The sequence below is a fragment of the Saimiri boliviensis genome, chromosome 4 (genome assembly GCF_048565385.1).
Source record: "Saimiri boliviensis isolate mSaiBol1 chromosome 4, mSaiBol1.pri, whole genome shotgun sequence".
NCBI lineage: Eukaryota > Metazoa > Chordata > Mammalia > Primates > Cebidae > Saimiri > Saimiri boliviensis.
The window spans coordinates 102,761,503-102,783,431 of NC_133452.1; the positions used below are offsets into that span (position 1 = coordinate 102,761,503).

General features: G+C 41.7%; 1 protein-coding gene across 2 annotated transcripts in view; it reads right to left on the reverse strand.

Annotated features, from left to right (window-relative positions):
- BTBD9 (BTB domain containing 9) overlaps window positions 1-21,929 on the reverse strand; it is a 467,705-nt gene that overhangs the window by 82,749 nt on the left and 363,027 nt on the right. For both annotated transcript variants that reach the window (XM_039467447.2, XM_074397992.1), the window contains one exon: window positions 6,316-6,423. In XM_039467447.2, the coding sequence (XP_039323381.1) occupies window positions 6,316-6,423 (108 nt within the window). The remainder of the gene's footprint in view (window positions 1-6,315; window positions 6,424-21,929) is intronic.

Here is a 21,929-nt window from a genome sequence, read left to right on the forward strand (position 1 = left end):
ATTTTCACATTTTATTTATTTGGTAGAGACAGGTCTCACTAATGTTGCTTCCCTGGCCTCAAGAAATCCTCCTGCCTCAGCCTTCCAAAGTGCTAGGATTACAGCAATCTTTTTAACCAACTATTCAGGCTCAACAGATCAAAACAAGCCATACTTGGCTTTAGATTCACCTAGGAGAGAGGATGAGAAATACGGTAAGCCACCAAGACAGCACCAGGTATTTCTTCCCTTTAGGAGTCTTTGTAGCAATCTACACAAATGTCTGGGAGCTATTCTTTTTGGCCTACAGTTGACAGCTCAAATAAGAGTATTAAGAATAAAAAAGGCCGGGCGCAGTGGCTCAAGCCTGTAATCCCAGCACTTTGGGAGGCCGAGGCGGGTGGATCACGAGGTCGAGAGATCGAGACCATCCTGGTCAACATGGTGAAACCCCGTCTCTACTAAAAATACAAAAAAATTAGCTGGGCATGGTGGCACGTGCCTGTAATTCCAGCTACTCAGGAGGCTGAGGCAGGAGAATTGCCTGAACCCAGGAGGCAGAGGTTGCGGTGAGCCGAGATCGCGCCATTGCACTCCAGCCTGGGTAACAAGAGTGAAACTCCGTCTCAAAAAAAAAAAAAAAAAAAAAAAAAAAAAAAAAAGAATAAAAAAAAAAAGAGTATATAAGAGTAGTCAAGGATAAGAGTCAAGGAAAAAAAGAATATACAAGACTCAACAATAAGTGAATGTGGAGCTGCTCTGGCTTAGAATCCTCATATTCCAAATAGAAACTAACACTTCTTGTGACAGCAGCTTAAGGACAGATCCCAGAATCACAAGGAATAAGCCCGATTACAAGTCTCTGCACTCAGGGAAGCATAAGGATATAGTTTCTGACCAGATATTTACAGTTCTCCCAGGCGAGCCAAACCATGTCAACCTTTAACAGAGGGACATAAACAAGAAGAGGAATCCAGTTTACAACATGAAATGACAAAAGAGATGGGTGGCAGTAACCAGTAAGACATATACAAGATGACAAGCTTTGAGGAAGCACAAGGTCTGGTCTGAGAACTATGGACCTAATAAGCAAAGACTGGAAAGACAGAAGCACAGATAGTTGTTTACGGGCCGTGGAGGGCTTCCTGTCATATAAAAAGGGTTCCAGGAGCTTGGAATAATTTGTTTCCCCCTTTTCATCATTTAGGTTAGTAAAGTCGTCTTTAGTAGTGTTTTGAGTCCTGAGAAACAATGTGGTATAGTGGCAAGAACTTGGGTTTAAATCTTACCTCTGCTTCTGGAAGAAGAGGCTGAGACGGTAACAAGATCTGTGCTCCACTGGGAAGTGGCCACCCAGGCAGGAACTGACTATATTTCCCAGTCATATTAGCATCTAGTATGGCAATGTGACTAGCTCATCTCAGTGGCATGTGAGTGGAAGGCATGTATACTACTCCTAGAGCAAGGCTTTTCAGAACTAGGTGTACCTTCTCTGTTCTTTCTCCTGCCAGCTAAACGCGGCTGATGCTGAAAAGGACCTAGATGGCAGAACCACAAGAAAGAAGCTGCTTGAGTTCCTCAGTCACTTTTGGGAAATTCACTTAACTAGAACACCCACACTGACTGTCCCATGACTGAGAAATAAATTATTGTGCTAAGCCACTGAAATACTGAAGCTTATTTGTTATAGTAGCAAGTTAACATAACCTATATATATATATATATATATATACATATATATATATGCTGGTAATTACCACAATAGTAATGGTGGTGGTGTCAGACATTGGATCAAACAATCCATCAGTAATAGCCTAGGCAATATGGTGAGGTGCTGTGTCTACCAAAAAAAAAAAAAAAAAATTATTACAAACAACTCTATGCACATAAACTAGTAAACCTGGAAGAAATGGATAAATTCCTGGACACTTGCACCCTTCCAAGTCTAAACCAGGAAGAAGTTGAAACCCTGAATAGACCAATAACGAGGTCTGAAGTTGAGGCAGCAATTAAGAGCCTACCACCCCAAAAAAGCCCAGGTCTAGATGGGTTCACAGCCGAATTCTACCAGACATACAAAGAGGAGCTGGTACCATTCCTTCTGAAACTATTCCAGACAATCCAAAAAGAGGGAATCCTTCCCAAATCATTTTATGAGAACAACATCATCCTGATACCAAAACCCAGCAGAGACTCAACAAGAAAAGAAAACTTCAGGCCAATATCCATGATGAACATAGATGCAAAAATTTTCAATAAAATACTGGCAAACTGACTGCAACAGCACATCAAAAAGCTTATCCACCATGATCAAGTAGGCTTCATCCTGGGGATGCAAGGCTGGTTCAACATAAGCAAGTCTATAAACATAATTCACCACATAAACAGAACCGAAGACAAAAACCACATGATTATCTCAATTGACGCAGAGAAGGCCTTTGACAAAATCCAACAGCCCTTTATGCTAAAAAACCCTCAATAAACTAGGTATTGACGGAACGTATCTCAAAATAATAAAAGCTCTTTACGACAAACCAACAGCCAATATCATACTGAATGGGCAAAAACTGGAAGCATTCCCTTTGAAATCTGGCACTAGACAAGGGTGCCCTCTCTCACCACTCCTATTCAATATAGTACTGGAAGTTCTAGCCAGAGCAATCAGGCAAGAAAAAGAAATAGGAAAGGAGGAAGTCAAATTGTCTCTATTTGCAGATGACAAGATTGTATATCTGGAAGACCCCATCATCTCAGCCCAAAATCTCCTGAAACTGATAAGCAACTTCAGCAAAGTCTCAGGATACAAAATCAATGTGCAAAAATCACAAGCATTCCTATACACCAATAACAGACTTAAAGAGAGCCAAATCAAGAACCAACTGCCATTCACAATTGCTACAAAGAGAATAAAATCCCTAGGAATAGAACTAACAAGGAACATAAAGGACCTCTTCAAGGAGAACTACAAACCACTGCTCAACGAAATAAAAGAGGACACAAAGAGATGGAGAAACATTCCATGTTCATGGTTAGGAAGAATCAGTATCATGAAAATGGCCATACTGCCCAAAGTAATTTACAGATTCAACGCTATCCCCATCAAGCTACCAATGACCTTCTTCACAGAACTGGAAAAAAACACCTTAAACTTCATATGGAACCAGAAGACAGCCCTCATAGCCAAGTCAATTCTAAGCAAAAAGAACAAAGCGGGAGGCATCACACTATCGAACTTCAAACTATACTACAAGGCTACAGTAATCAAAACAGCATGGTACTGGTACCAAAACAGAGATATAGACCAATGGAACAGAACAGAGGCCTCGGAAGCAACAAAACATATCTACAACCATCCGATCTTTGACAAACCTGACAAAAACAAGCAATGGGGAAAGGATTCCCTGTTTAATAAATGGTGTTGGGAAAACTGGCTAGCCATGTGCAGAAAGCAGAAACTGGACCCCTTCCTGACACCTTACACTAAAATTAACTCCAGATGGATTAAAGACTTAAACATCAGATCTAACACCATAAAAACCCTAGAAGAAAATCTAGGCAAAACCATTCAGGACACATGCGTAGGCAAGGACTTCATGACCAAAACACCAGAAGTACTGGCAACAAAAAAATAGACAAATGGGACCTAATCAAACTCCACAGCTTCTGCACAGCAAAAGAAACAGTCATTAGAATGAATCGGCAACCAACAGAATGGGAAAAAATTTTTGCAGTTTACCCATCTGACAAAGGGCTGATATCCAGAATTTACAAAGAACTAAAACAGATTTACAAGAAAAAAACAAACAAGTCCATTCAAAAGTGGGCAAAGGATATGAACAGACACTTTACAAAAGAAGACATACAGGAGGCCAAAAAACATATGAAAAAATGCTCATCATCACTGGTCATTAGGGAAATGCAAATCAAAACTACATTGAGATACCATCTCATGCCAGTTAGAATGGTGATCATTAAAAAATCTAGAGACAACAGATGCTAGAGAGGATGTGGAGAAATAGGAACACTTTTACACTGTTGGTGGGAGTGTAAATTAGTTCAACCGTTGTGGAAGACAGTGTGGCGATTCCTCAAGGACCTAGAAACAGAAATTCCATTTGACCCAGCAATCCCATTACTGGGTATATATCCGAAGGATTATAAATCGTTCTACTATAAGGACACGTGCACATGAATGTTCATTGCAGCACAGTTTACAATAGCAAAGACCTGGAACCAACCCAAATGCCCATCGATGATAGACTGGACAGGGAAAATGTGGCACATATACACCATGGAATATTATGCAGCCATCAAAAACGTGTCCTTTGTAGGGACATGGATGAACCTGGAAACCATCATTCTCAGCAAACTGACACAAGAGCAGAAAATCAAACACTGCATGATCTCACTCATAGGCGGGTGTTGAACAATGAGAACACATGGACACAGGGAGGGGAGCACTACATGCTGGGGTCTGTTGGGGGGAAATGGGGGAGGGACAGCGGCAGGGGGATGTGGGGAGAGATAGCATGGGGAGAAATGCCAGATATAAGTGAAGGGGAGGAAGGCAGCAAATCACACTGCCATGTGTGTACCTATGCAACAATTTTGCATGTTCTTCACATGTACCCCAAAACCTAAATAGCAATTTAAAAAAATTAGCTGGCCATGGTGGCACACATCTATAGTCCCAGTTAGCTGGGAGACTGAGCTGGGAGGATGGCTTGAGCCCAGGAATTTGAGGTTACAGTGAGCCTTGATCGGACCACTGCACTCCAGTCTGGGAAACAGAGTGAGACCCTGTCCTCACCCCAAGTAAGCACACAAAAAGATGCTTGACACCATTAGCCATGAGGGAAACGCACATAAAAACCATAACGATATGCTATTCCATCCCCACTGGGATGGCTATGGTCAAAAAGATGGGCATAGCAAGTGCTTGTGAGAATGTAGAAAATTGCGAACCCTCAAACATTGCTGGTGGGAATGTAAAATGATACAGCTGCTGTGAAAAATTCTGGCAGTTCCTCAGAAAGTTAAACACAGAGTTATCCTATGACCCAGCAATTCTACTCTCAGGTATATATCCAAAGGAATTCAAAATATATGTTCACATAAAAATGTGTACAGGAATGTTCATAGCAGCATTATTCATAACAGGCAAGAAATGAAGACAATTCAAATGTTTACCAACTGAAGAACGAACAAACAGAATGTGGTATATGCATACAATGGAATACTATTCAGCCATAAAAAGAAATGAAATTCGGATATATGCTATAACATGAATGAACCTTGAAAACATTATGCTAAGTGAATGCTGCAAGGAACAAAAAGTCACATACTATATATATGATTCCATTTATATGAAATGTCCACAGTATGCAGATCCATAAAGAAAAGACAGAAAGTAGATTATTGGATGCTAGGGCTGGGAAAGTTGGAGGGAAATAGGGAGTGACCATTCATGGGGAAGATGTTTCTTTTTGGAGCGATAAAAATGTTCTGGAACATTAGATAGCAGTGATGGTTACACAATGCTGTAAATATACTAAAAACCCCTCAATTATACACTTTAAAAGGGTGAATTGTATAGTATGTGAATTATATCTCAATTTAAATAAAAAAAAGAGAATTTCATTTGCTCCACCTTGTGTCTTAGAGATTCTGGCTCTACACAAAGAGGCACTGAGCTCTTTTCACGTACCATGATTCCAGGCTGCTCAGAACCCTCAGACTCCTTCCTCCTATCTTCTGCTGAAAGCAGACAAGTCCAAACAGCCCCAGTGCCATATGCATTAAGTGCCCCTGTTTGACTGTGGAGAAATAAGGCACAGGGCTTTCCTTAGTTTGAGTAACAGCATAGTTAACACTGGGCTGAGACAAATATTGACACGAGCTCTGAGAATGCTATGAGGGTGGGGAATAGGATAGAGTTCCATAATAACTACTTAAGTATGTGCTGCTTCAGCAAAGTTCTCTAAGGGAGAAAACAATCCTAAAAAAGTAGTGTGAGATGTGGTGCGGGAGGGGGGCGGTCTGAGACAGGACAGCATAAGGAAAGTATCTTCTTTTCCCTATTAAGGTACACATGTCATTTTCAAAAGTGTGAGTCAAATTCACACCACAGAATAGAGAAACTTTGTTTGGTGACACCAAGTAAATTTCATGTAAGTATTGAATAGTCAAAACTGAAGAGAAGATCACTGGAGTATGTTTTCAACCTTGAAATAAGAATGTAATTTGGTGATTCTATGAATCTTCTTTGGAACCTCTGAATCCACTGGGAAGACTGTATTTTTGATAGGAATCAATTCCTAAAAAGACACAACTTACTTGCAGGAAACTTTAGTTCTGTCAGCAACCATGGTCCACTGTTGCTGGTTGGTAGAAACCTCAACGTAGTAGCTATAGCTTCGATCGTCACAATCCCAAAGTAGTAACCTGAACAAAGGGGAAAAAAATAAGATTGTTGTTAAAAAAAATAAGCGGTTATTTCCTTAGGCTGTGGGCAACTCCCTCCCACCCACCTCCTTTGTCTAGCACATTTCTAGGACTGGACAAAGTAGTGAATCCCAACAAAAGTATGAGAACAGGCAGAGTCAGTCTGCAATGAGAGGCTTCTGATCTTTAGTTTTTTTCACAAGTCACCCAAGCTCAGGCAGCCTCTGCCTGGCTGGTGGCAAAGTTCTTTAGACTGGTTTAGGAGAAAGAAGATGTCCCCAGATCACCCTTTTAGCTGCTTCTAGCTCTCCTCTCCAGCTGGCTTGGCTGACCACTGCTCAAAGGAGAATATGTAATTTCTAATTGATTTTTATTTTTTATTTTTATTCTTAGAGACAAGGTGTTTCTCTGTCATCCGACTGGAGTGCAGTGCTGTAATCATAGCTCACTGTAGCCTCCAACTCCTAGGCTCAAGTGTTCCTCCCACCTCAGCCTCCTGAGTAGCTGGGACTACTGGTGCACACTATTTTTTTTATTATTATTTGGTAGAGGCACAGTCTCACTATGTTGCCCAGGCAGGTCCTGAACTCCTGGCCTCAAGTGATTCTCCTACCTTTGCCTCCTAAAGTGCTGAGATTACAGGTGTGAGCCACCATGTCCAACTTAATTGATTTTTTTTTAGAGACAAGTTCTCACTCTGCTGCCCAGACTGGAATGCAGTGGTGTGATCACAGCTCACTGCAGCCTTCAACTCCTGGGCTCAAGTGATTCTTCTGCCTTAGCCCCCCAGGTAGTTATGGTTACAGACATGCACCACCATGCCTGGCTATTTTTAAATTTTATGTAGAGATAGGGTCTTGCTATGTTGCCCAGGCTGGTCTCAAACTTCTAGCCTCAAGTGATCCCCCCACCTTAGCCTCCCAAAGTGCTAGGATTACAGGTGTGAGCCACTGTGCCGGTCTAATTAATTTTTCTAATAGTATTTTCTAATTGGTGATAACCCCATGACCTTTATTATCATGTTTTATCTTCTTTCTTATTCTCACCTGGATTTTTACAGAGCTGTAGTAGGGTTATCTGATTTGTAGATATAGGCAAACAGACATTCATTTGCAAAACTTTCATTATTTAGACATTGATTATCTTGGTCCTGTTCTTATGCCCCTTTTCTGCCCAGACAGGAACTTAAGCATTAACTGTATAATTCCATTTACATGAAGCTCAAAGCAATTTATCTGTTGGTGACAGAAATCAGAATAGTGGTTAGCCCTGGGGAGGTATCGACTAGGAAAGGGTAAAAGGGAACATTCTAGAATCCTGGAAAAGCGCTAATTTTGATCAGAGTGATAGTTACATGGGTATATATGTATGTAGATATTAGTTGAGCTATCCATAAAAGATCTGTTCACTCTGTGTGTGTTATTCCCCAATTTAAAAAATAATTTTGAAAAAGAATCTGGCGGGACATGGTGGCTCATGCCTGTAATCCTAGCACTTTGGGAGGCCAAAGCAGGTGGACTGCCTGAGCTCAGGAGTTTGAGACCAGCCTGGGCAACACGGCGAAACCCCGTCTCTACTAAAATACAAAAAATTAGCCAGTTATGGAGGTGTGCACCTGTAATCCCAGCTACTTGAGAGGCTGAAGCAAGAGATTTGCTAGAACCCAGGAGGCAGAGGTTGCAGTGAGCCAAAATCACATCACTGCACTCCAGTTTGGGCCACAGAGCGAGACTCTACCTTTAAAAAAAAAAAAAAAAAAAAAGAATCTGAGCATTACAATACAGGATTAGTATTTTGCTTCTGACACTGCCACAGGGGAGACAAATACTGTTCTCTATTATTTCTGCCTTAAAAGCCCTTCCTATACAAACTATGAATCTTATTGGTTTATAGTTGGTCAGGTATGTTTGCTTCCTCTACCAGGGGCATAGATTGTGAGCTCCTTGAAGGCAGTGCCTATGTCTTACTGATTTTTTTCTACACCATTGACATAATGTCTCACATGGAGCTTAAACTCAGTCAGTGTTTGCTGAGCAAATACATTCTTTGTAATACCAGTAATTTTTTTTTTTTTTTTTTTGAGACGGAGTTTTGCTCTTGTTACCCAGGTTGGAGTGCAATGGCGCGATCTTGGCTCACCGCAACCTCCGCCTCCTGGGTTCAGGCAATTCTCCTGCCTCAGCCTCCTGAGTAGCTTGGATTACAGGCATATGTCACCATGCCCAGCTACTTTTTTTGTATTTTTAGTGGAGACGGGGTTTCACCATGTTGACCAGGATGGTCTCGATCTCTTGACCTTGTGATCCACCCGCCTCGGCCTCCCAAAGTGCTGGGATTACAGGCTTGAGCCACCGCGCCCGGCCTTGTAATACCAGTATTAATGATCATGATGGCCAACGTTTCTTTAATGTGTACTGTATATCAGTCCCTATGTTAAGTTGTCTATATAATGTTTTATTAAAATCCTTCTAAATATTCTCTTAGCAAGCATTATTACCCTTAGGAAATTACAGACATTGAAAGTGAGGATTAAAGCTTGTTAAGTAACTTTTCCAAACTCATACAGTAACTGAGTGGTGGAAATGATACAAGGTTCTAAACTGGTACCTTCACCAAAAGCCCATTTCTGTAATCCCACTGCCAAATGTTCCCATTACTCTCGCTTTATATATCTGGTTCATAATTTACAACCTCTAGCCTATCACTCTATAAAAGTCATTTGTATTATTTTTCCTTAATCTTATGATTATAATCAGTGAAAATCCTTTGCACAACAAATTCAGTTTAGTGTCACTTATAAAGCTATTACCAAGGACTAGGATTGCCTGTATTTCCCATTTTCCTTTACTCTTGTCTGTTTGTGTGTGGCGGGGCGTGGGGTGGGAGGAAGTATGGGGAGACAGCTTCTCACTCTGTTGCTCAGGCTGGAGTGTAGTGGTGCAATCATAGCTCACTGCAGCCTCAAACTCCTGGGCTGAAGCACTCCTCCTTCCTCAGCCTCCCAAATAGCTGGTATTACCACATCCAGCTAATTAAAAAACAAACAAACAAACAAACAAAAAACAGATTATTTTGTAGAGATAGGGTCTCACTGTATTGGCCAGGCAAGGTCAAACATGTGGCCCCCATCTAACCTCTTGTGTGGCCTCCTAAACGTCTTGTCTTGCCTTTCATTCTTTATTTTCTATTGCAATTCTGTTTGCAATCAGTTACTAAATCCATACTACCTAGTATTTTTGAACTCATCTTGCAAGTAGAGAAAACTGTTAAATGTGTTTGGAAGGCATATACAGATGATACCTACTGATTCCTGTTAATATGCCTCAATGTTTAATCTCTTCTCTCAAAGTACCCTGAATGAATCACAAAGGATGACGCTCTGTTGTTCTTAAGTGTCCCAAAATTCTACTCTTAGATTACACTAATTTGCTTATAAGAAAGTGAATCATTTCCTTCATTAGTCATTTCCTTGAATATTATCCTAGTCTCTTAGCATTTTTATGCAGTTAGCCTACGCTAATTTAGATTAATTTTGAGTAACTTTTAAAGGTGTATTTTTTGCTTCTATGTTTGGGTCTCATTTTGATTATAAGAACTTTAGAAAGACATTTGATCTTTCTCTTTTTAAAAACTCTGCTTCAGACACGTGGGCTCTGTTCATGGCATATGTTCCATACATTTTCTGGATTGAAATCATTCGTAACTGTGACACAGTAGACTAAAACTAGGGGAAAAGGTCCAATCAATTAACCATTCTCTTCATTTAACAGCTCTGGTAGTAACAGGTTTGTTGGAAGATAATGTTGGGGTCATTTTCCCCAATAGAATTTTTAATTATTTATGGAGAACCAGGTTTATCATAATCCCTATCCTTCTAGGTAATCATAAACTAGTGTTTCTACAGAGGATCGAAATGAAAACAGTCAGTCCCTTTTGGGATAGAACTTAACCAGATCTGAAAATATTATATGGAAAATGACTGCGTTGAGGATATAGGATATGAAGATCAAAAAAAGAAGACAAATTATGAGTATCATAAATGATCTAGTAGATATTCTTGGAGTGATAACATATTTGAGGAAAATGTTAAGTTGTATATATCATGCTCTATAAGTAGCTTATTCTATAAAAGTCCTCTAATTTGTTACAAGGGAAATTATTATTTTTAAATGAAGATAATCTGAAATTCCAGTAACTTTTAAAACATATACACACAGTACATATGGTTTGTAACTTGCTACTTTTGCTTAATGGTCTGTTATGAATATCTTTTTGTATCATCAAATATTCTTCTATGTCACATGTACTGACTTCATAGTATTTCACTGTAAGGATGTTCCATACTTTAATCAATCCCTTATTATTAGACACTTAAATAGTTGATAATACTTCACTGTTATGAAAATTCTTTTTTTTTTTTCCTTTGGAAACAGGGTTTTGCTCTGTTGCTCAGGCTGGAGAATACAGTGGCACAGTTGTAGCTCACTGCAGCCTTGATTTCATGAGCTCAAGTGATCCTCCTGCCTCAGCCTCCTGAGTAGCTAGGACTACAGGTGCATACCACCATGCCGAACTGATACTTACAAAAAAAATTTTTGTTGTTGTCTAGGCTAGTCTCCAACTCCTGGCCTTAAGCAATACCTCCACCTCAGCTTCCCAAAGTGTTGGGATTAAAGGCATGAGGCACTGAGTCCAGCCTATTATGAAAATTTTGTGATAAACACTCTCAAGTGAAATCTATGATTATTGATTTGAATAATTCTGTAAGTGAAACTTCCGGAGCAAGGCATATAAACACTTTGAGGCTTTGATATTTATCACAAGATAGCTGTAGATTCTATTCCCCCCAACCCCAAGCAAAAATCTGTACCAATTTATATGAACACTACCAGCACTGTATAACAAATGCCTGTTTCTGTGCATCATCACCAATATTATATATTATGTTTAAAAATACTGTTAATTTCATAGCTGAAGTATCTCATTAATCTGCAATTTTTAACTTACTGAGCTTGAACATTTTACCCATTTTCTACTTATATTTATCTTTTTGTTAATGACTTACAACATGTCCTCTATATTTAAAGGATATTAATCCACTGCCTATCATAGTTTGCACGCTGAAGGTATTAATTTTTATTAGCCTAGTCTATCGATCTTTACCTCAATAATATCTCGCGGCCTAAATTCTTCTTTTTCTGAACAGCAGCCAAGTGCTCATAGTGGTTGAGACATGCCCTCTCTATTCTCTATTAAGAGTCCCTAGGGGCTGGAGATGTGGGGTCATGGTGACTCCTGAGTGGAAAAGGGACACTGATGGATCTCAGGTCATTGAGCCTAGGGCTCAGACTCAACCTACATGCTGAAGTTTTAAAAAGGACTTCTAACTCATGAGCCAGGATGCACATTTGCTTGGAATTTAGGCTTAGCCAGTAATTAAACCCCTTTATTGATTTGATTGAAAAAAGCAACCGCAGCTGAAGAACACTAAAGACAAAATTGATACAATCTCTGCTTTTCTATTGAGAGGAATTTTATTCTACCAACTCCCTTCACTTCGTTGGCTGCCTGAAAAGTATATTCTTCTGTCTTTGTGCCTGCGATAACATAGAGCTATTTCTGACTTGTAAACTAGCTGGGAATGTTTGTATAGTGAGCTTGCTTCACCCAGGACAGACATTCTCTATGACCTTAACTGAGATGAGCTCCTTAACCACATACCACACACATCCACCCATAGATCAGAAGCCATTTTCAAAAGGGGCTTCTGGCCCTTTTTAAAGGAAGTTGCTGGCCAAGATTTATTGATGCAGATCAGGTCGGTGTTTAGCTGTTGCCACAACCTCTCTAACTAATGAGCACAGCATGAAATGCCTGGTGGTATTATATATGTTGTTTCCTCTGTCTTCCCTTATTCTCATTGTGAAGTTTCCCTAAAAGCAGTGAAGTGCTGGGCTTTTTTTTTTTTTTTTTTTCATTGATTAGCAGATGTGATTTTGCTTACATCTTCCATAAATGCTCTGGCTGACTGCATAACATTGATTACCAGGGGTTCAGTTTACAGCAACTAATTGCTCTCCTTGCTGGTGTTTTGATACAAAATTCAATAGCGAATATGTTTTCAAAACTCTTATCTTTGTGGCTTGAGTCACAAGTGACTCAAGGCAAACCCAGTGGACTGAGTTTTCCAGTCTTTAAAACAGTTGCTCTCTCATCAGTCTGTGAAGAAAGATCCAAATTGTAGCATTCTAATTGGAAAGTCTGCATTATGCATGTGATGACAATTTATACAGCTATTCTTTGTTAAGGATCCTTTAAGTTCTTCAGAAATAATTGTCTTCCATTCAACAATTCAAAACATATCTACTAAAAAACTACTAAGTAGCATTAGGCAAATCACTTAACTTACATATACTTTGGTTTCATCCTTTGTGACATTAAATGTCGAGATTTGATGGCTTCTCAGCACTCTTCCAGTTCTAACATGTAATAATTCTGTTACAGCATATGCAGAGGTTTTTTTGGGTATGTCTGTACATTACACAGTAACTCCTGTCTTTGATAGCTGTTTGTCCAGCCCAACCTCAAGGTGGACGTGGGAGGTTCCTCAGCTCAGTTTATCCTCTGGATTTGCTGCATCTAGGAAGCTGCTCAATCCATGCTGGGCTAATCAGATTTTCTTTCCAGAAAATTTAGAATTCTGTGAGATTCTAGCTTAATGTGCCCTGTTCACTTAAAATGAGATGATGAAAATACAGGCATTCTGGGGTGACCCTCTTTGATCACAGGTGTACAGAAGCAGAGAGACATCTGCAACGAGAAGCAGAGACCACAGGCTGTGCAGCCCAGGGAGGGGTGCCTGGAGTGCTGACAGATTCCAATGTCTGGTTTCAGAACCTACAGGGCTCTCTGCGTTTCTGCCCTAGTATTCCATGAGAGATCTTCTAGTCACTTAAATAAAGTCCTCATTTGTGGCTTAAGCTATCTTTACTTGGTTTCTGTAACTTGGAACTAAAAGGGCCAAAGATAAGCTCCTATTGGAGGGCACTGGAGAGAAAAGGTATTCAACAAGAGCAGATGTTACAGCAATGAGGATGGAAATGGTATCATTATGGCTACAGGACCAGAGAGACAATGAGGTAAAGAGCAGGGATGGTGGGAATGCTCCCTTATGATGGCAGTCTTTTCGTTCAAGTATGAGAGAAGATTCTGTGTAGAAGCTGAGAGTGGTCAGACTGTGGTGCGCGGTGGTAAGGCAAAACAGGCTTTGGAGTGGGCTCAGTGGCATCAGTGGAGCTGCAGGGAGAGAGCTTTGCAAAGACAGAACAGTCAGTGTAGTTTATAACTCTCCCGAGCAGTGGCACTGGGGAGGCAGAGCCAACAGTGACAAGGAGGATACAGGCCAGGGTCAGGGAATGAAGGGCCAGGAAAAGTAATGACCACTTGTAGGCTGCTGAGGAGGTAAGCGGGATCAGAGATGGTAGACTGATGTTCAGAACGGAGAGGGACTAGAGGTCAGGATGCGACAGCTGTAAAGCTGAGGGAGAAAGGTAAGGAGTTGTGGTGACAAAGGGAAACTTCAGCACTTTCACCTTATTCAGAAAAGTCCAGTTTCTCCTCCTCTGGATGAGAAGCAGAAAGACAACACGGTAGGGGCTCTATTCTAACCTCTGCTACTGAGAGGCAGGAGGGAGCCTGTTAACAGCTGCCAGAAGGAATGACTACAGCCTCAGAGAAGCAACTTTACTGGTGAGAAAGAGGGACTTTCCCAAAGATGAGAGGGCTCCTTATTGTCAGCTGTCACAGGGTTCGATGATGTAGCTTCACCCTCAGGTGGGGAGCAAGGTCTGGCTCAGAAGAGCTGCAGGAGGACACTGAGTTCAAAATGAGATTCTCAGCAGGAGCCTAGAGCCCAGTAACAATGTTTTCTCTAAAGTGTATGAAGTAGACCAGGCGGCTGCCCTGCAGATTCCAGACATGAGAACTCCTGAGGTGCTGCCACCGCAGGGGCCTGCCTCTGCATGGACCATGACCTTCCAGGGCAAAGGGAACACCGGTGTCCCACCAGCAGGAGAAGGGAAAAACCGGCTGCTCATCAGATGGAGTGGGTTCTTGGGAAGTGCATTAGTCAAAGGACATCAGAGAGTCTACCTCCCGTCTCCTAGTGGTTAATCTCTCACAGCTGGGACGTGGAGGATGATTTCTCTAATAGGGGAGGAAGCAATGGCACTGGCTAACAATACTCTCTTGTAGCTAGCCAGGGAAAAGGCAAGCAGAAGCTCTTGGTTGTCTGCTATATGTAGTTTCCCTGTTTAGTCAACTGAAGCCCAGGAGTACAAACATGTGAGGAGGTGGCAAAGTATACACTTTGGCTCCACTCTGTAGGCTGGCTCATCGAGAAAGGGGAAATTTAAGGACGGATTTTCTTTCTCATCAAATCTTATATTCAGGCCGGGCGTGGTGGCTCAAGCCTGTAATCCTAGCACTTTGGGAGGCCGAGGCGGGTGGATCACGAGGTCAAGAGATCAAGACCATCCTGGTCAACATGGTGAAACCCCGTCTCTACTAAAAAATACAAAAAATTAGCTGGGCATGGTGGCACGTGCCTGTAATCCCAGCTACTCAGGAGGCTGAGGCAGGAGAATTGCCTGAACGCAGGAGGCGGAGGTTGCGGTGAGCCGAGATCGCGCCATTGCACTCCAGCCTGGGTCACAAGAGCGAAACTCCGTCTCAAAAAAAAAAAAAAAAAAAAAATCTTATATTCGATATAGTATAATCATTTCATTTAAAGGCCACACACCATGAGAAATATGGTATAATCTAGGTAAGTTATCTGAAAGTGGAAAAATATCAGTGGAGACTCTACCTGGAGGATGTAACTATGGATAGCTGGATGGGGCAAAACTTTCCAAAACATGGAGACAATACAAAACTACCAACCTTTTTTTTTCCCTTTTCTTTAGACAGAGTCTCAATCTGCTGCCAAGGCTACAGTTCAGTGGTGCAATCTCGGCTTACTGCAACCTCCACCTCCTGGGCTCAGGTGATCCTCCTACTTCAGCCTCCCAAGTAGCTGGGACTACAGGTGCATGCCACCATGCCCGGCTAATTTTTTTGTATTTTTTTTTTTTTTGTAGAGAAGGGGATTTGCCAAGTTGCCCAGTCTGGTCTCAAACTCCTGAGCTCAAGTAACCTGCCTGCCTCAGCCTTCCACGGTGCTGGGATTACAGGCGTGAGCCACCACACCTGGCTAAAACTACCAACTTTTTTTTTTTTCTGAGATGGAATTTCACTCTTGTTGCCCCAGGTGGAGTGCAATGGCACAATCTCTGCTCACTACAACCTCCACCTCTCAGGTTCAAGCGATTCTCCTGCCTCAGCTTCCTGAGTAGCTGTGATGACAGGCATGCACCACTAGGACTGGCTAATTTTGTATTTTTAGTAGAGACGGGGTTTCGCCATGTTGGTCAGACCAGTCTTGAACTCCTGGCCTCAGGTGTGATCCACCCGCCTTGGCCTCCTAAAGTGCTGGGATTACAGGCGTGAGCCACCATGCCCGGCCCCAAACTACCAATTTTAACAGCTAACTAAGACTATCTTTTCAGTTCTCAGAGGGATTAAGTTTTTAATTTCAAGTTTTAGGTGAAAGCTAACACTACATTACCAAATAGCATGGCTACAGCTGCATTATTCATTAGATACTGAGTGTGGAATGAATGGCGAACAATTAATCATGGTCCCACCTCACATTCACACAGACCTCACTAGTTTCAAAATGTTTCTGCATACATTATCACATTTGAAAAAAAACCACAACAATTTATAATCAGCACACTTCCTGCTTTCAAAGCAAATCTATTTTTCTAAGTTTCCTGCTTAATTTTCTTACATGGGCCAAACACTGCCCAAGCAATCTTTTACAATCACTTGACAAATTCTTTTTTTTCTTTTAACAAATAAGTTTTGCCCCAGGCTTATGATATAGACTTAATACTACACAGTCCAATTTAATGAAAATTCTCAGCTGGGCATGGTGGCTCGTGCCTGTAATCCCAGCACTTTGGGAGACCAAGGCAGGTGGATCACCTAAGGTCAGGAGTTCAAGACCAACATGGCAAAACCTTGTCTCTATAAAAAATAGAAAAATTAGCTGGGTGTGGTGGCGGGCACTTGTAATCCCAGCTACTCAGGAAGCTGAGGCAGGAGAATCGGTTGAACCGAGAAAGAGAGAGAGAGAGAGAGAGAGAGAAAGAAATTTCAATGCGGAAACATGATAAAACTTTGCCCAGGCCAAACAGTTCTTGAGAAGAAAAGCATTCTCATATTTTGCAAAGTGACTGTAATATAGCCCCTTCCTTAAGCAAAATGTTGGCATCAAAAATATTGGGAATGCTTCAAATGGTATGATTTCTTTTTTAAATTTTGCAGTGATGATGCAAAGGTGAGCCTTATGATATTTTAATAGGTGAAGTCACAATATGTTACAGACCTTTTGGGCACTGCAGTGACATGCTAGGCAGGTATGCAGCTTTTACCCACCTTTTCCGTGTTTAAATTTGGCATCATCAATTTCCCTCTCTGCAGCAAGGCCATCTGCCTTGATCCTAGCAGCTTCCTCCTCATCATGAGTATATACAATCAGTGAGATCAGCCTGATTTGGCTCACCAGCAGGATTAGAAAAGATGTGTAGGCTGGGCGCGGTGCCTCACGCCTGTAATCCCAGCACTTTGGGAGGCCAAGGCGGGTGGATCACAAGGTCAAGAGATCGAGACCATCCTGGCCAACATGGTGAAACCCCGTCTCTACTAAAAATACAAAAATTAGCCAGGAGTGTTGGCAAATGCCTGTAATCCCAGCTACTCAGGAGGCTGAAGCAGGAGAATCGCTTGAACCCAGGAGGCGGAGGCTGCAGTGAGCTGAGAATGCGCCACTGCACTCCAGCCTGAGCAACAAGAGCAAAACTCCGTCTCAAAAAAAAAAAAATAAGAGAAAAGAAAGAAAGAAAAGGATGTTAAGAGACAAAAATGCTGAGGTCCTGCCCAGACCATAGGTCTTAACTTCCAGGCATCAGTACAGCTGGCTTTTAGCTTCATTTGCTAGGAAGGCTATTACCGGCTGTTGTGAATTTAAAAGGCCTGAATCAGTTTCTTTTGTTAATAGCTGAGGGCAATATGCATTTGTGTGAGCTTTTCTGTTCTCTGTCCTCAATTCTAAGAAATTATTAGGACGGTGATAACAGACACATTGAAGAGCTCAAAATGTACTCATCTACAGCTGAGTGTTAAGAATTCTTGGATTTTTACTTAATGTTTATGATTCCTGTGAAACAAAATAGCCCCAGTGTGGACCTTCATCCAACAGGTAGGGAAGTAGCATCACCTGGGATCCAGGTTCCCTGCATAACACCATCCAGGGGCCCCTCCCTTCAGCTCTTCAGACCAAGTCCATTCAGGAGAACCCACTGGACCATGCTTCTAGGGTGCAGGGATCATGCATGGCTAATGATCTTGGTATTCTCCAGCACAATGCCATATACATCACACGCTCTATAGAGTTCAACCGAAGGAGAAATGGGGAGCAGGAGAGGTGTGTTAGGATGGAAAAAGGAGAGGCAGAAAGTGAACTACAGGTAAATCAACCTTCTCACAAAACCCGGGTCACTTATTCCAGCGCAGTATTTTAAGTGTTCTGAAATTATATTTCAATCCAAAAACAACCTCCCCCTGCCAGTACTGCACCCTAGCCCCAACACCATTTTGGAGAGTCTCATATAAGGATAAATTATGAAAAATATCCATTCTGACTGCTATTTCATCCATTGAGTTTATTCTCCTTCCCCTCCTCTGACTACAGGCTACTATGTGCTCACATGCACACAGCCTACAACACACCAAGAGGCAGCACCAAAGAGAAATTTACTAAGAGCCATGGCTCCTTCCTGTTCCCTCAGGTCACATTTTCACAGGAATCTCTATTTGTGGGAGAACTCACCATTTAGCTACAAGCAGATCTTTGCGTTCTCTTGACCTGGTGATAAAGGCTGGAAGGGCAAAGCAGGTGGGAAGGCTCACCTCTGAATAATAAAGTCAGGAGAATGTTCCCCTACAGATGAATGACAGGCAAAACTCTTCCTATTCAATCATGTAATCTCTCTATTTTTGTTCTTACCAAATCTCTTCTCTGGTCTCTCTCAACACAGCCAGAACTATTTTCCCACACCTCTTTCTCTTTCTTATCAGACGGACCTTTTCACCCAAATCAGATCTGGGTTTCAACCTTTGCTCCAGCTTTAAATCGTCTTCTTTTCCCCACAGGGCACAATCTACAAAGTCTAGAGCTCTTGCTAGAAATGGTTTTAAAACACTTGCCCATCCAATTCAGACCTCCTTCAGCCTTACCACCAGTGCGAGCTGTGGTTCATTCCTCCTTCAGGTTCTCGCTTGGCAGAGTTACTGCTGCCCTCCTCCCACTGCATTCCCAAATCTGTTTATCCCGGTGGGGCAGGGACAGTGAAATGCTATCTGTGTCTCTATCTACTTGTTCTGGAATTGCCTTCCTGTTAGTCCCTTCTCTCATGGACTTCTTTCATGAAATAGTTTGTGAAGGCTCTCACATGAAAACAACTACCCTCTAAAACACAAAACTATAATAAGTTGCAAGTGCTATAAAATTTAAACACTTAGACTAAATACGTTACTCTGTTTGAAAGCTGAGGTGTCTAATAAATCATAATTCCATGTGGTACATGACTTACCATTAAAAAAGAGACAACATTAATGAGAATAATAATAGCAATATCTCCACCAGTATATAAAGGTGAAAATCCCAACTACTAACTATAAATTCTTATAAACAAAAGATAATTAATCAATTTAATATGTAACTGTATGATAAATCTTTTGAAGAATGGTGAGAAGCCAGAAAAATAAAGCAACATTTTATGTATTTTTTTCTAACAGCTAGAGGAAAAAACGGCTAATTTAAGTTTTTTCATGCAATTCTTTTGATCACTGGCCACTCAGTAGAATTTTCTTGATCCAAGTCTTCAAAGCTGGGAGCACACGTTTTAATTCAAACGTTTTCAGCTGAACATTAATAACACTAGCTTTCCTAACTGCTAAACAGCTGTAATTACACCAAACTGGTGTGGGTTATAGGACCCAAGGCGAAATGGGCAGTTGTTTTCCTTTTTTCCTGCCATCACCTGTACTGAACAGGAGGCCCAGGCAAAGACTCTGCAAAGGGAGGGTCTGCAGTTCTCCCCACCACTGCCAGAGATGTGAGGATGTTGTTTCTGTCTCATGAATACTCCCCAGAACTGCAGAGTAGCTTCCCCTCTTCCACATTTGTTTGGTTGAGGGATCATAAGACAAGAAAAGCATTCCTTCTTTGGAATGGATTCTGCAAGAATTGCCTTTCTAGAAATAACTCTCCCAGGTGCCGACATGAATATTCACCAGAGTGTACTGGGCACAGAGGCCAGTCTCCGTGCCATGTACACTAATCCTTCAAAATGTATTCCAGGCAAGCTACCAGGGTAAAGTCCTATACAGAAACCAGACTTTCCGGTGATAGACACTGGATGACTGAGGGAAGGAAATCTGAGTGATGGAAGCAGAGATGAATAAATCACTTCTAGCTATCTAAGGCCCTGCTGCAGCTAGACCTCGCGACACTGACTCAAGCGCAGCAAGAAGCTTCATTAGAATATTGCCCTCTGCAAATTAAACTGTTTCTTTTGTTCAGCCGGCTCACTCTTCTTGGAACAAACGTTTATGTCCCCTATGCCCCATACTCCTATTTGCTGGACCCCTTTTAACTTTCCTCTTATTTTGGCTGATAAGACCTACATGGGCATCCCGAGAACACCGTCCTGATGCCATGCAGGCATCCAATGTGCATGCAAGCACACGCCCCCCCACACCCCTCTGCATCACTGCCCTGACTCCCATTCAGGAAGATATGGACCAAAAAGATCAGGAATTTTCACAAGCCAGGAAAGAAATCATGCCGAAAGTGGGTGAGATCTCAGATTTCTCAGGATCTTCCCACTCTGGCAATGAATCCCCAAGAGCCAGCATTGCTATTTCGGCGGTGGGGCAGAAGAGGACCCCAGCGGATCTGAGCCACACATGAGAGTGTTTGGAAAATCAACAGGTGTCCGGAGCTGGGAAATATCCCTGAGGTCACCTTCAAGAAGCTGGTGCTGGAACTATGTGCACAGGATACACATGAATATCCTGGGGGAACTGAGGAGCTTGAAGGCTCTTAGCAGCCAAAGGGAAGAGGTAGCATGAGCAGGTAAGAAGAAAACAGTGAGGTTACTAGTTATCCCCTTAGCTTATTAGGACCACAAAGGGTTCCAGTGACTCTCCTTGAGCCTCTGATGTACACAAGGCTCCTGTCTCCCATCTGATGCCACTGTTATTCATTACACATTCCAAGGCATTGTGTAATGAACAGCAGTAGCATCAGATGGGAGGCAGGAGTCCCAACTCTGCCTCTGTCTTGCTCCACAACTGTATTCTCTCAGATTTATAATCCAGGAAGTGGGAGGTAGGGGGACACGGGAGGGGAGGGAGATGGATTTTAATTTATGTGATTTGTGATTCCTTTTTCAAGACTATTTTTTCCTTTTAATTACAAAGTGATATATGAAAAATCTTTGGCACTTTTTTTTTCATCCTACAAAGATGTGTCCAATCTTTGGCACTTTTATAAAGTATCCACTATAAAGAGGCATTATACAACTTGCGAAGAAATATAAACCAATATTTTAAAAAATATTCTTTAGCAGCAGAATCTCTTTTACAAACAACACCTTGGAAGAATCTCAGTATCTAAAACAGCTAAAAGTAGAACTGCTCTTCTGAGGTCAGAGTTGGGGACTGAAGCCTCATCTGCACGGACTTCCAACTGGCCCCAACTTGTGGCAGCCCACAAGGCCCATTCAATGACAAAACATGGTAGGGAAAACTCAGTGGTCACGGTATTATATCTTGTCCCCAGACTAAATTTTTAATATTCACATCTTTTAATAATAGGCTTATTATTATTATTCACATGTTTTTTAAACCATCAGGGGCAAATGAACTTCCCTAACTCTTCACTTTTGCCTCTATGGGCCAGAGATGTTAGTGAGGAAAGGAGCTGAATGAATTAGGCATTGGTAATCCATAGCCTATGGTTGCCTATTGATGTAAATAAAGTTTTATTCGAACACAGCCATGCCCCTCAGCAGAGTTGAACAGCTGTACCACAGAGACTGTAATGCCTACCAAACCTAAAATATCTACTACTTGTCCCTTTGTGGAATAAGTTGACCAACCCCAGGCATAGACAGAAAACTACAGCTGTTCTATTTGAGCATTAAAGGGCTACAGCGCCAAGGTAAGGAATAAAGACACAGTTTAAGGCTGAGCTTAGCCTAGAAATGTCTAAATTCCCTTTCTTCTGTTGTTTCAATAGATTTTAATGCAGCAAATTCTACATGGAGCTTTTAGAT